Genomic DNA, 13,357 nt, shown 5'->3' with positions numbered 1-13,357 from the left:
TGTGAGCCGTCCCTGTGAGCTGGCGGGACGTTTATTGGGCCTGCTAAGGTCAGAACCACGGGCGCGGCTGGAAGAGATGGAAGCTAGTGCCCCTGCTGGTGTCACCGGCAGCACCCACGCAAACGCCCGACAGCCCGCAGGTTCGCATGGCACATTCTAGACAGAGGCCCAGGCTGCCCTGGAGCCCCAGAGCCAGGACTTGGGGCTTCCACAGGAGCCGCTGGAGGTCTGGGCACCCAGGGAGGGCACTGCATGTGCTGTGGTCCTGCCCGTGGCCATGGGATCCACAGGCCCATCTCCATCCACACCTGGCACGGGCGGACAGGTGGCCGGGGTCCCTCCGCCTGGGAGCCACCGTTAGGCTTCGAGGAAGAGAAAAAAGCAGCACCCACTGGGCAGTGGGTGACCATCGTACGCCCCCAGGCCACGTCCTCCCCTGCAGGTCCGCTGACGGGGCACAGACTTCGCTGGACTGGGCAGAGAACCACACTCCCAGGACAGCTGTTTCTCGGGGCGCCTGACGAAGGTCCGAAGAGCATGGAACGTCCCCGGCGAGGGCCCGTCAGGGGCAGCTGAGGGGCACCCGCCGCCACAGCCCCCCGCACAGACAGTTCTTGATCCAACGCTGCTCCCACTGCTTGACGGCTGTCGTCTTATTGGGTGACCTGAGCATGGTGACGCAGCCACACCTGGGGGCAGAGCCGGGAGGCTGAGGCCCTGGCTGGGGCTGTCCCACCTGCCGTGGGGCCCTGGCACATGCAGCTCCCCCCGGCGCTGAGCTGCTTCCCGCACACCCTTACAGCCCAGCTCAGGCACTGCCCCCCTCCCCTCTGGGAGTGAACAAGCGAGGGTCGTGGGGCTTCTAAGTCCCGGCTTGGCAGCTCCCTAGCAGGGCGACCCTGGGAGCCACAGCCTGTGTCCAGGATCGTGAGCCAACCACTGAGGTTCTATCAGTCCAGGGCCCACGCTTGCTTCTGTGCTCTCGGACCTGGAGAGCTCCCTGGGGGGCGGGCACAGGCTATGAGCGCTCACCAGGACACAGACCCCTGCTTGCCCCTGGGGCAGAGACCCAGACCGTGCACCCAGCGGCCGGCAGGCAGCGCTCACCTGGCGCAAGCCTTGCGCTCCTCCGTGGGGAAGGCTCCAAGGTGCAGCCGGCGCAGGTGGTCGACCTTGGGCTGGCCCGGAGCCCTGGGGGACGAGAGAGCACATGAGCGGCTTGGCAGACCCCCGTGACATGCGGGCCCTCCGCTGCAGACACGGGGGTGACGGAAGGTGTGGGACTGCCTGTGGGAGGGGTCCTGGGGGCTGGTTGGGGCTACCCGGGTATTAAGTAAGTCTGAATGTTTCTAAAACACAGAACTTAAAATCTCTTTGTGATCAATCCTCTTTTCTTCAAGTTTATCTTGAAACCCAAACACAAACGCGACGTGGACGCGGACGCGTGGGGCAGTCCCACCCCGTGAGACAGGCAGGAAGACACCGGAGCTCACAGGGCACATCACCCGGAGGGGCCGCGCAGGCCTGTCTTCCTTTGGCTTATCTGTTTTCGGAAATTTCCACCCAAGGTAACAGACTGCGTGGGGAACTCACGCGAGTCTCTCGGTCACCTGAGCATCTACACGGGAGCCCTTGCACGACCCTGGGTCGACGCAACTTTCCTGCCTGAAGGGCGGGGACAGAGACCGCCCTGCAGTGCTGCTGGGCCCCGAAGGCTGACCCTACACGTTCCAACAGCAGTGGCGGGGTCTGGAAGGAGCCCCTTGGCCCTAAGGACACCCTGCCGGAGGCTACAGTCTGTCCCCCCCGGGCTGCGCTGCAGCGCCTGCACTAGGCTCCTCCACCGCGGGCCACAAGCCCCAGGCCACGCAGCACAAGGTCGGACTCTGCAGGGCCTGGAGCCCGAGTCAAGGGCAGTGACGTGACTCTCCACACGGTGGGCGGGGGGCGGGGGCGCGTAGCAGAGCGGAGGCACAGTGGTGTCCCCCAGATGACAGAGTGCAGGGTGGAGAAGGGGGCAGGGGTATCCCGGGGGCCAGCGTCCAGGTTGAGGCCAGAGGGCAGTGGCCGGCCCGGCGCAGGCAGGGGCCACAGGGCAGGGTGGGCACGCACCGGATCAGGCCGTCCAGCGGCAGGGCGCCGGCGCTGGTGGGCAGTGGGGGGGCCTTGCCGAAGTGCAGGCGCAGAGGCTGCTTGGGCTGCAGGCGGCTGACCAGGCCGTCGCTGACGGGCAGCCAGTCCAGGCTGGGGATGAGCAGCTGGCTGGGCAGCAGGCAACACTCGTCCACCAGCGCCTCGTCCGGCTCACTCGTGGGGCCCTCGTCGCGGCCTGTGGGGAGGGGACCGAGGCGACGTACTGCCCACCGGGGAGGCACAGGCCCCAGGACCGACCGGCACCCGGCTGCCTTCCCAGCGGCAGGGGGCTGGGAACGAGAGGACACCACCTGGAGACGAGCCGGCCGGGACAAGCACACGGCTGCCGCTCTGAGAGCACCTGTGCTGGGCGCTGGGGCCCGAGCCGGTGTGACCCGAGGGGTGGGGGGCGACCGGGCCCGGACCTGAACCATGGCTGGGGGCCTGAGAGCCGAGGGCCGGGGACTCACAGCAGATCCAGAGCTTGGTGAGCAGACGGAAGAGCAGGGACATGCTGTCCTGGGTGTCCGAGGTGGCCGTGTACACGGGCAGGCAGCTGGGCTTCAGCAGCCCCCAGATGCGGATGACCACCATGAGCTCGCGCAGCAGGCCCAGAGAGGGGCCGTCCCGCAGGAAGCTGTGGCCTGGCCGCAGTGGGGAGCCCTGCAGGGAGAGGCCCTCGGCTGGACACCTTGGCGCGTGGGGAGATGGGCCAGGGCAGACCCGGGCCAACAGGCCACTGGGCCCCCGGCATTGGGAGCGCATACTCAGCCACCACGCGGTGCCGGGAGGAGGCAAAGTGGTCACCCCAGCACCCCGTGTGGGGAAGGGGAAAAAGGGACTTCACACCGCTCCCGGGGCGGGGGGACGACGGCCTTAAACCTGGGCCGAGACACGCACTTGGCCACCCTCGTGAACTGAGGTCAGAGCGGGTGTGGCGCAGACCCGTCTGCACAAGCCCCCAGGGAGAGTGGGTGCACACAGCTAATGCCCAAGGTCCTGTGCAGGGTGCGTCTGGGGGGTGGGCCGGGGAGAGGACGGGTCAGGGCACCTCTGCAGAGAGGGACAGTGGGGGCGCAAGGGGGCCGCTGCAGAGGGTGAGGGGGGGTGGGGCAGAGCAGAGGGGACGGGGCCCGCCCCGGACGGCGCACCTGGTTGGGCAGGCTGGCCAGCAGGTAGAGCACGAAGTCCCCCACCCACTGCAGGAGCTGCTGCAGCGCCTGGAGCGTGTTCATGTCCAGGACGAACTCCTCTGTCTTGAGGTTGATCATGACCTTGTCGATGTCTGGGGCGGGGAGTCAGGCACACCCGGGCAGTCAGGCCCACCATGGCCTGGCGGTGCCCGCAGCACACGCAGACCGGGCCCGCCTAGCTCTGCACCCTGCGGCACCGTGGAGAGCCGCGCCCCAGGCCTCCACCTCGAAGAAGAGGACCCTGGGTCAGCGTGGCTGTCGGGAGGGCCCGGCTGAGGCTCCCCTGCGGCTAGCATCGGTCTCCAGCTCTGCCGCGAGCCCCGAGGGCCGGCCTGCATCCACGCCATTGGGTGACCGCCCCCACCCTGTGCCTGGGTGGTCCACAGCCCCTCCCCTCAGGTGGGGCTTAGGACGACCCCGTGAAGGGGCTTGGGGCGGGACCCACCGGCGTCGGTGATCTTGCTGCAGACCTCGGTCAGCCGGTCACCAGGACTCTTGTCAGGGGTGTTAAGGAAGTGCGGGCGCAGGAGGGACTTGAGCGTGGAGCTCACGGCCACCAGGAAGAGCTTGGCGTGGTAGTCACACACACGGGCCACCGTGCAGGGGGACAGCTTGCACAGTGAGGCCTTCATGGCCAGGATCCGGGTGGATAGGACCTGGGTGGGGGCAGGGGGGTGGGAGCAGCTGGCAGGAAGGGACACTCCCACCCCCTCCCCCAGGGGCCCGGGAAGCGGCTTCTGCCAGAGCAGGGTAGAGGGGCAGCCGTGGGGCAGGCCCATCACCTCTGGCCCCCAGCGCAGACCAGGACGAGCAGGGCTGGGGGGCGGGGCTTCGGGCTCCCAGGGGGCGGGGCCGCGGCGGCGCTACCTGCTGCAGGGCGGCGTTCTGGCGGGTGTACTCCTCGTGCAGCTTCTCCACCAGGCTCTGCACCATGGCGGGCTGCACGTGCAGCAGCGTGTCCCACCAGTCGTAGCCCGTCACCATGCAGTACTCCAGCAGGAACAGCAGGTGCCGCAGGGCCAGGCTCACGTCCAGCGTGTGGCCCATGGACGGCGAGATGCGCAGCATGCTCAGCTGGGGGGAGCCGCCCGTGAGGGCCGAGCCCCGCGGCGCCCTCGGGTAGGGAGGGAGCAAGGGAGGGGACCCGGGCCCCGCCCCGCACCTAGTGACCCCAGGCCCCCCACGCCCCTCCACAGGCCTCGCAAATCCACTCTCCAGCCGCGGGGGGCGGGGTGGGGGTGTTCTCCGGCAGCAGAACCCCTGCGGGGAGGAGAGGCCCGCTGGTTGGCCTGCCCACGGACACGCCGAGGCCGGGGCCACAGGGAAGTGGATTCAGGCAGGAGGCATGAGGAAAAGCGGCTCTCAGAAGCTGATCTGTCCAGGGTCTGCACGGCCTGGGGTGGAGGGCAAGCGTGCACAGCGCACCCGTCGTCCAGACCGAGGCCCCCAGGAGCAAGGATTAGTGAGGATTAGTGAGCTCCTGCGTCCTGGCGGTGGAGCCACCGTCCTCACGGCCCCTGCTGGCAGGGGACCTACTCTGTGCCCCAGGCCACAGTGCAGCTTTCTCTGAGCCCTACCCCACTGGTGAGGAACCTACTGCCGCTGGAGCAGCAGGGACCCCAGTCCCGGGGCCCGCCCCTCACACCCCACGCCAGGCGACAGCTTCACAGCTCACCTTCCCATGGTTGTCGATGCCGACCAAGGCCAGCGAAGTCCAGGAGAGCTGCATGGCCTTGAAGTGGACAGCAGGGCCGCTGGCCCGCGGACGCTTGATGGCCGGCTCATCGGCAGAGCGCGGGGTGGCCGAGCTGTAGAAGACGGCCATGCTCTGCAGTGACAGCCGGTGCACGATGTGGACGCTGCCGTCGTGAAAGGCCAGGGCCAACCCTGTGTGTGGGAGCGCGGGCGGCTGAGCCGGGCGGAGGGCCGGGGACACTCGCAGGCAGTCGGGGCCGGCAGGGCCTGCCTGGGGGAGGGGGCGGTACCGAGGCCGGGGTAGAACTGGGTGTCGCTGGCCACCTTCAGGTCGGTGTTGGTGAGCGAGATCGGCAGCTTCGGCAGCGCCACGGCGGACACGCGGTCCAGGTCGTTGGTGGCCGACAGGATCCGCCATTTCAGGATCATGGGCTGTTTGTCGCCAACTGCAAACGGGGGCAGGGGGTGGGCAGGAAAGCAAAACAGGATGAGAGGCACAGCAGGCCAGACCCCTGCAGGGGCCCCCCACCCCCCGCCCCTGGCCCCACCCCACACATGGGGTCCCGGTCCAGAGTGACCACTCAGAGCGCTCCACGGCCCAGCCAGCTGCACGGTTCACGACGGACCGGGGACAGCAGCTGAACCAACCTGCTCCTGCCCTGGACTCCACGGGACGGCAAGGACGGGGCTGGTGGGAGTGAGGCCGCCATCCCCGGCAGGAGCCAACGCACCAGCAGACAGACCACAACCCAGACCCCGCCACCACACGCCCCCTCAAGACCTGGCCAGCCTGCGTGGGGTTTTCTTGTGACGTTAAGGGTCCCGGGGGGACCCCAGCTCTACCCGCCTCATGAGGCTTGAGCTGGACGGTCACAGTGCCACAGATCGGCGCCCCTCGCACCCACACCCCTGGCGGCGAAAGCCCCGACGGCGGGCAGGCGGCTTCCGTGCATCTGGCCTGGCTGCCGGTATTCGGGAAACAGGACGTAAGCAGAGACTCAGGAGTGCGCACTGGGACACGCCGGGGCCAGCCTGCAGGGACATGCGTGCCACAGGGGCAGACCGGGGGCCCAGCCGACAGGGACACACGTGCCACGGGGGTAGACCAGGGGCCCAGCCGACAGCAGCCCGAGCCATCTGGCGGGTGAGAGCAGACACACCACTGGGGCGGAGCAGCAGAGGTGGCCCTCCCAGCAGAGCGCAGAGCTGCGCTTTGAGCTACTGAGTTCGGGGCTGGTATGTCACATGGCGACAGCTGTCACACAGCTTCTTCCTGCCACCTCTCTACCTTGAGAACTCCACCCTGAATGGTTTGTCGCCACTTAAAAACCTGCCATGGGCCCAGGGAGGGAGTCCTAGCAAGCACTGTCCCCCAGGGAAACTGAGGCCCAGAGAGCACTGGGACTGCCTAAGGCCTCGGAGGGCAATACAGCACCTAACAGGGACAGCAGAGGGGGAAGAGCAACCGTAGCGGCGTCCAGGCAGCTTGCCGAACCACCTGCACCTGGATCGGGCACAAATGCTAGGTCATGGCTATGGCCAGGCTGGCCCTGGGGCTGGTCACCGTCTGCACAGGGCAGGGGGCCACACACACCTGCGGCTCTGCCTACCACCAACAAGCTCCCCAAGTTCACGGGGTCTGGGGACAGGGCAGCTGGGACAGTCTTCGCGGTAAGCGCTCTGCCCCATGGTGTGCAGCTTATGTAACCGCCCGGTGAGGGCAGGAGCCGTGGGGCCCCCGACACAGCTTCATCAGCGGTTCCGTGCAGTACCCCCTGCACAGCCAGCCACTCTGGGCTCCATTAGCACTCATCAGCAGAGAGCCCAGCTGGCATCTACTGGAAATATCTCTGTGTGTGGGCCCCGGGGGGCGGGGGGCATCCAGGGGCTTTCCTGACTTCTCTGTGGCTTCAAGCGGCGCCAGCATGTCCCAGGGTCCACTGGTGGGGGGTGAGGGGGGGCGCTGCCATCTGGAGCCACTGGAGTTCCATGTGGCTGCAGGGACAGTGGGGGGGGGGCAGTAGGTATGTTCCGAGCGGACTTGGTCACGCCCTCTGGGCCCCGGTCTCCTCACCACATACCAGACGTTTTGGAGGAGTCTGTGGTTTTTAGGATTAAGTGCCTTCTGTGGCCCAGGGGGCTGTAGGTACCCCTACTCCAGCTGCAGTGCCCATTTGTGCCTCCCCTTACTCAGCCACTCTAGCTCCTGGCCTCTGCCCCAGGACCTTTGCACTGCTGTTCCCTCAAGCAGGCACATGCTTGCTGCAGGAAGCATCAGACGTGAGGCAGTCAGGCCACCCGCCTGTGGGCTGACGGGCAGACCTCTGGTCTGAGCCCCAGCACAGGAGGCTCTCCAGGACAGGAATAAAGCGGCCGCAGAGCAGGCAGGAAGAGAGCAGCACGGGCCGACATGCAGCCGTTCAGAACAGCTCTCACATGTTGTGCTGGGAGCCCAGTGCCCCTGGGCGTGGGAAGACTCACCCACAGGTGAGATCTGCTGGAAAACATTGTTCACCGGGAGCCCCTCCTTCCGCAGGGACCAGCACTCCACGATGCTGCTCGTCTGGCTGGACGCACACAGGAGCACCTGAGGACAGCAGCAGCCGGTAAAGAGGTGCAGCCGCAAAGGCAGACATGGCCCTGGCGGCAAGCAGGGTGCAGCCACAGAAACTATCAGAGCTTCATGAAGTCGGGGGCCTTACTGACATGTGCTTATACTGGAGCCCTGGGTGACCGCTGACCAACGGCCACAAAGAGGTCCCCGAAGAGGACCCCATCCCAAGTTCCGGACCCGTAGGCTTTGGGGCCTGGCGTCCTCACCAGGTCCTCGAGAGAGAGAAGGAGAGGGCAGATGGGGGTCCCAGAGACAGGAGGACCCCGTGCTACTGGCGGGGAGGATGAAGTGGGGGCCACAGGCCAGGGAAGGGCAGGAGCCGGGTCTCCCTGGGGCCCCGGGGGGACCAGCCCTACCCACCCCGGAGTTTCAGCCTTGTGAGGTCCATGTCGGACGTCGGACCCCGGACCCCGGACCCCAGCGCTGGAGACGGGAAGCGTGTGGAGCTCTGCTGCCGCAGCCAGAGGGGGTCACCCCCCAGGCAGGGCCTCACCTGCTCGGACATGTCGCGGGCCAGGAACTTGAGGTGGGTGATGGCGGGGAACTTGTCCTTGCGGTTGAGGTCGGTGGTGCAGCGCATGAAGAGCGAGGGCAAGATCTCGGTGTCGATGCGGCACTTCTCGCTGACCACGCTCACGCACACCTTGTAGAACTGCACGGGGGAGGCGCTGCTGCCGTCCGCGGTGGCCACCACGATGTTGCCACCACCAGTGAAGGCAATGTCGGCCAGGGCCACACGGCCACGCAGCCGGCACAGACTCTCCGTGGAAGTCAGCACCTGCCCGCTGGGCTTGAGCAGAGACACGGTGACCAGGCCACTGACCGTCACTGCGATCCAGCCCTCCATAGGCTTGCCGCCGAACAGCGTGAGTGACGGTGAGAATTTGACGCGGGAGAACTTCTCCCCGAAGCTGGAGGCACCTGACTACGGAGGGGAGAAGGGAGCATGGGGTCTGTTTACTGCCAATCCCTACCCCAGCTAAGGGCCCTGACCAGCTTTCAGGGCTCTGCCCTCTGTGACCTGACAACCCTGCTCTGGGGGCCCAGAAAGAGGAATTCTAGGATATTACTGAACTAAACAGTGTGGTGGTGGTGGGGGAGGGCATCTGGGTGGCTCAGTTGTTAAACACCTGCCTTCAGCTCGGGTCAGGATCCCAGGGTCTGAGGATCGAGCCCCACATCGGGCTCACCACTCAGCAGAGAGCCTGCTTCTCCCTCTCTCACTCCCCCTACTTGTGTTCCCTCTCTCGTTGTGTCTCTATCAAATAAATAAATAAAACCATTAAAAAAAAAAAAAAGAAAAAAACCCACTGGGTTGGATTTTGAGAACCAACATCAACCATCGAAGATTCCCTAAGCGTACCAACCACGGGAGATTCACTGAGAACAGCAGTCATCAGCTAAATGAGTGGTTTACTAAGGACAGCAGCTTTCAGTTAAATGAAAGGTTCACTGAGGATAGTGGCCATCAGTTAAATGAAAGGTTGACTGAGGACAGTAGCCATCAGTTAAATGGGTAACTCACTTAAGACGCAGATACTGACGGCTTGATTGCAAGCACGAGTTGGGCCCGGGACTAGAGAAACCAAAGGATGCTGGTCGTGGGAGAGGAGGAGCCATATCAAGAGGAGCAGGTAGATAAACAGGGTGAATGATCTCACCTACTGCACCTGCTTGCTCAGGTAGGACACCCACCTTTTCCACGTGCAGGGCCAGCTTCACACCATTGTGCAGCCAGGACAGGGCCACAATGGGGTCTCCTTCCACCAGGCTGCCCACATGGCTCTCCCAGCTGTTGGCCAGGTGGTCCGCCATGCTCCAGCACTTGATCTGCCCATCGGCATCGGCTGACAGGAGCCGGGAGCCTGTTGGGGGTGGGGGCAGCAAACCTACGTTACCAACCTTCATGGTCACCAACCTTCGCGGTTACCAACCTTCGTGGTGGGCTGGGACAACGGCCGCTAGAACGCCAGGGCCTGGGAGGAGCAGGCCGGGTGGCAGGGGAGCAGAGGAGGGGCACAAGGCGTGCTCCTGACAAGGGTGCCCCCGGGGAGTGTGAACAGCAGTGGCCACAAAGCCGCAGGGTGAGGCTTCTAGTCTCTGCCGTGGACTCTGGGGACGTCACCAGGAAGACAGAGCCCGATACTCTGATACTCTGAGATTTACGATCAAGGATGAGCACCACTGTCTCCCTCAGCCATTCCGGACCACCCGCCCCTGGCCCGTCCTCACCTGACTGGTCCCACTCAAGACAGGTGATGGCCTCGCTGTGCTCCGAGCTGACGGAGTGCACGTCCCAGGGGTGCTCCGTATCCAGGATATGGATCATGCGGGTGAGGTCTGCAGAGGACAGCGCACGCTCAGCACAGCAGCCCTAACACGCTGAAGCTTCTGCTGACCCCAGGAGGCCTCAGGAGGAAACCAGGGAACATCCCCCCCACGGGGACGACAGGGGGCTGCTCTGCTGCTAACCATGTAGACGGCCCCAGTGCTAGCGCGGAACAGGCTTTTGTGTTCCTGGGTTCCCTCTGGAGACCAAGCAGGCTGGTGACCACAAGCGTGGTCACATTTTTTCAAAAAGACACAGAAAACAGGACTGGAAGAAGACGACCTCCAAACCCTAATGGTGGGCGTCGCTCCGTGGCTTTTCTGCCTTAAGCTAAATTTCTCTGCTTTTCTAATTTTCTCTAACAGGCACACAGTCTTTAACAAGAGACAAAAAACAAGTCCCAACAAAGTGACTTTGAGGCTTCCAAAAGCAAGATAATGACATGTAAGCTCTGGAAAACTGGGCATCAAGTCTCCAAGCCCTAGGAGACCACACGCCCCTGCTCCGCTCCATCCCAAAGGGGTGATTCCAGGGTCTTTCCCCCACTCTGGCCCAGCACCAGATGCAGAAGCGCAATGCATCTGTCCTGCGCACACCTGCGAGGCTCCGGTCCTCACCAACCCCGGTGACAGCGGAGAAAAGCCTGAGAGGGCCCCCATGGGAGAGGAGCAGCTCCGAGGCAGGCCTGGAGACCCAGAGGCCCCCCAGTAGGACACTGGGGATGGGGGGGGGCTGGGCTGGAGGGCAAGGAGACACACCTTGGTCGTCATTTCGAAGGTCAGTGGTGAAGGCAATGAGGTTACGGCAGGACCAGGCACAGGCCAGGGGCACTGACGGGCAGTGGGTACTCTTGGGCCATCTCTCCCACTCGCAGACGTAAGCCAGATCCATTGTGCTCACAGGCCACAGCTCACACACTGAGGACGGTCAGCAGCTCCTGAGGGAGATTGACAGGGACACTCACTGAGTGCCCGCAGGATGCCAAGCTCCACGCTGCATGCTGGCTTACCCCCAGTAATGAAAGGAGCCCAACCCCTGCCCTAGAGTCTCGCGTGCCATGTTAAGGGCAGCTGCATTTTAAACACGGAGGGACGGCACCTGCGGTTCCAGTCAGTTACACGTCTGCCTCCAGCTGGCATCCTATCTCAGGGTCCTGGGATGAGCCCCGAGTCGGCTCCCTGCTCAGTGGGGAGCCTGCTTCTCCCTCACCCTCTGTCTCTGCCCCCTGACTCGTGATTTCTCTCTCGAATAAATAACATCTTTGGAGCGCCTGGGTGGTTCAGTGGATTGAGCTTCTGCGTTCAGCTCAGTCCCTGTCCCAGGGTCCTGGGATGAGCCCCATGTCCGGCTCCCACTGGGTGGGCAGCCTGCTTCCCCCTCTTTCTCTGCCTGCCTCTGGGCCTACTTGTGATCTTGCCGTCAGATAAGTAAATAAATAAATCTTATTTAAAAAATAAATTTTTTTATTTTTTTATTTCTTTTTTCTTTAAAGATTTTATTGTTTGACAGAGAGACACACAGCGAGAAAGGGAACACATGCAGGGGGAGCGGGTGGGGGGCAGGGAGGAGCAGGCTTCCCGCCGAGCCACACGCAGGGCTCAGGCCCAGGACCCCGGGATCACCACCGGAGCAGAAGGCAGACCATGAACGACTGAGCCATCCAGGCGCCCCCAATAAAATCTTAAAAAAAAATAAAATAAAATAAACATGGAGGAACAGGGAGGCCTAATCAAGAAAACAGCATCCCAGTGTAGCGGTGAGGGAGCCAGACTCGCACATGCCTGGGGGAAGGTCCCGGCAGGCGGAGGAACACCTGCACCAGGACGGGCAGGGTGCGCGGCCCCTCGGGTGTCGGAGGAGCGGCCAAGAGGCCCCTCGGGCTGGAGCAGATACGCGAAGGGATAAAGGGGGCCAGGTGGGGGCAGGAGGTGAGGCGGCCAGTCCCACGCGGCACTGGCGGGTCTCACCCCAGTGGGCGGGGGCCCCCAGAGGGCCTCGAGCTACCCACACTCGCACAGGGCCTCTCTGGCGGTCTGGAGCGCACAGCCAGGGACGCGGTGGAGCCACGAAGAGGTCGGGGCAATGCGCGTCGGGGCCCGTGGGCAGACGCGCCAGAGCCGCGAGGACACCGCCTCCAGGGAAGCGGAGGCGGGGCTTGGAAGGCGGACGGCGGTCCCGGGGGCGAAGCCTCCCCACGGCCCTCCGCGCGCCAGCGGCGAGCACGGGCTCCTGACCTCTCCTTCGCGGGAGGCCCCGAGGCCACCCACCCGGTTTTCTCAGTCGCCACCCCTAGGTCCCGACGGGGACACCCAAGCCCCGCCCACAAGCCCCTGCGAGTCTCAAGTCTCGCCCCCAAAGCCTCCGTCCCCTACGATCTCCGCTTCCCAGGTTGCCCCTAGAGCCCGCACCGGCCTAAGCCCTGCGACCCCGTCCCAGACCCCCAGCGCCTCGCGCGCCGCCGGACCCGGGCCCTCCCGGAGCCCCGCCCAACCCCCCGTGACCCTCGGGCCCCGTCCCCCCGCGCCCGCCCCGGCTCTCCGTGCCCCGCCCTCAGTCCGCCCCGGGCTCCGCGCCAGTCTCCGCACCCACCCCGGACCCCGCCCGCGCCCCAGCCGCGTGCCCAGAGCCCTCGCCGCCCCCCCGAGGCCCGCCCTCTGCCGCCGCGGGCTCCGCCCCGGGCCCACCGGGCCCGCCTTCTCCGGGCTGCGTTTTCCCCGGCCGCGGGCGCCGGCCGGAGGCGAGCCGACCCCGCCGGCCCCGCAGCCCCGCGCTCACCGGGCCGGCCCAGACTCCAAGCCGAGCGGGCAGCCGCTGCCGAGCGCACTCGCTCTAGCTCCCCGGCTCCGGCGCCGCCATCTTCCCCGGGACCAGCGAGTTGCCCGCGCAGCGCGGCCGCTTCCCAGGGACTTCTGGGAAGGCAGTGACTCCGCCCCGCTTCCGGTACATTTGCATAGGCCTTTTGGTAGCGTCCCAGCAGCCACCAGAGCTGTATTTGGTGGAACAGTGGACGCCTTTTCAACTCTAGTGAAGGCTCCTTTTCATTATTCTCTATGTTCTGCGATAAACGAAAGAAAATAGGTGGCCGACCCTTTCTTTAGAAAATCCACCCTCTCTGTAAAGTCATCCATCCTGCGGACTATAAATAGCTCCCGGGCGGAGCTTGCTTCCGTGCTCGCTTCGGCAGCACATATACTAAAATTGGAACGATACAGAGAAGATTAGCATGGCCCCTGCGCAAGGATGACACGCAAATTCGTGAAGCGTTCCATATTTTGCTCTGTCTGCGGACGCGGGACCTTCTGACCGGGGCTGCCAAGTGGCGGTCACGAGCCAAGGAAACCAGGGACCCCGAGGGGCAAAAGGACCCTCCTCTGGAGCTTCCGGCCCGGCCGC

At 64.8% G+C, this 13,357-nt stretch overlaps 1 protein-coding gene across 3 annotated transcripts; it reads right to left on the bottom strand.

The window, feature by feature from the left end:
• MED16 (mediator complex subunit 16) lies at positions 1-12,889 on the bottom strand. Of its 3 annotated transcripts, none has more exons than XM_082737777.1 (15): positions 12,740-12,889; positions 10,723-10,901; positions 9,868-9,975; positions 9,331-9,500; positions 8,129-8,560; positions 7,503-7,608; positions 5,312-5,467; positions 5,002-5,213; positions 4,194-4,400; positions 3,772-3,982; positions 3,285-3,418; positions 2,604-2,796; positions 2,113-2,329; positions 1,108-1,191; positions 1-689 (listed from the first exon to the last, which is right to left on the bottom strand). In XM_082737777.1, the coding sequence occupies exons 2-15, from the start codon at positions 10,853-10,855 to the stop codon at positions 563-565; spliced, it is 2,490 nt and encodes an 829-aa protein (XP_082593903.1). In that variant the 5' UTR covers positions 10,856-10,901; positions 12,740-12,889; the 3' UTR covers positions 1-562. The 3 variants fall into 3 exon arrangements, 2 of the variants coding, with proteins under 2 accessions (XP_082593903.1, XP_082593904.1); XM_082737778.1 differs by having other exon boundaries at positions 10,723-10,911; positions 12,740-12,830; XR_014313580.1 differs by having other exon boundaries at positions 644-689; positions 2,599-2,796; positions 12,740-12,886.
• Positions 12,890-13,357: the final 468 nt, after the last annotated feature.

The sequence above is a fragment of the Mustela nivalis genome, assembly GCF_964662115.1.
Source record: "Mustela nivalis genome assembly, chromosome: 1".
NCBI lineage: Eukaryota > Metazoa > Chordata > Mammalia > Carnivora > Mustelidae > Mustela > Mustela nivalis.
This window is presented reverse-complemented; position numbering and strand designations above follow the sequence as displayed.

What these genes read in the sequence shown, in the direction of transcription:
- MED16 (XM_082737777.1), bottom strand. Translation starts at nt 10,855, where the DNA reads ATGGATCTGGCTTACGTCTGCGAGTGGGAGAGATGGCCCAAGAGTACC. An exon ending in CCTTCGAAATGACGACCAAG is followed by an intron (nt 9,976 to 10,722) that starts GTGTGTCTCCTT and finishes TGTCCTCTGCAG; the next exon opens with ACCTCACCCGCATGATCCAT. An exon ending in CCAGTTCTACCCCGGCCTCG is followed by an intron (nt 5,214 to 5,311) that starts GTACCGCCCCCT and finishes TCCCACACACAG; the next exon opens with GGTTGGCCCTGGCCTTTCAC.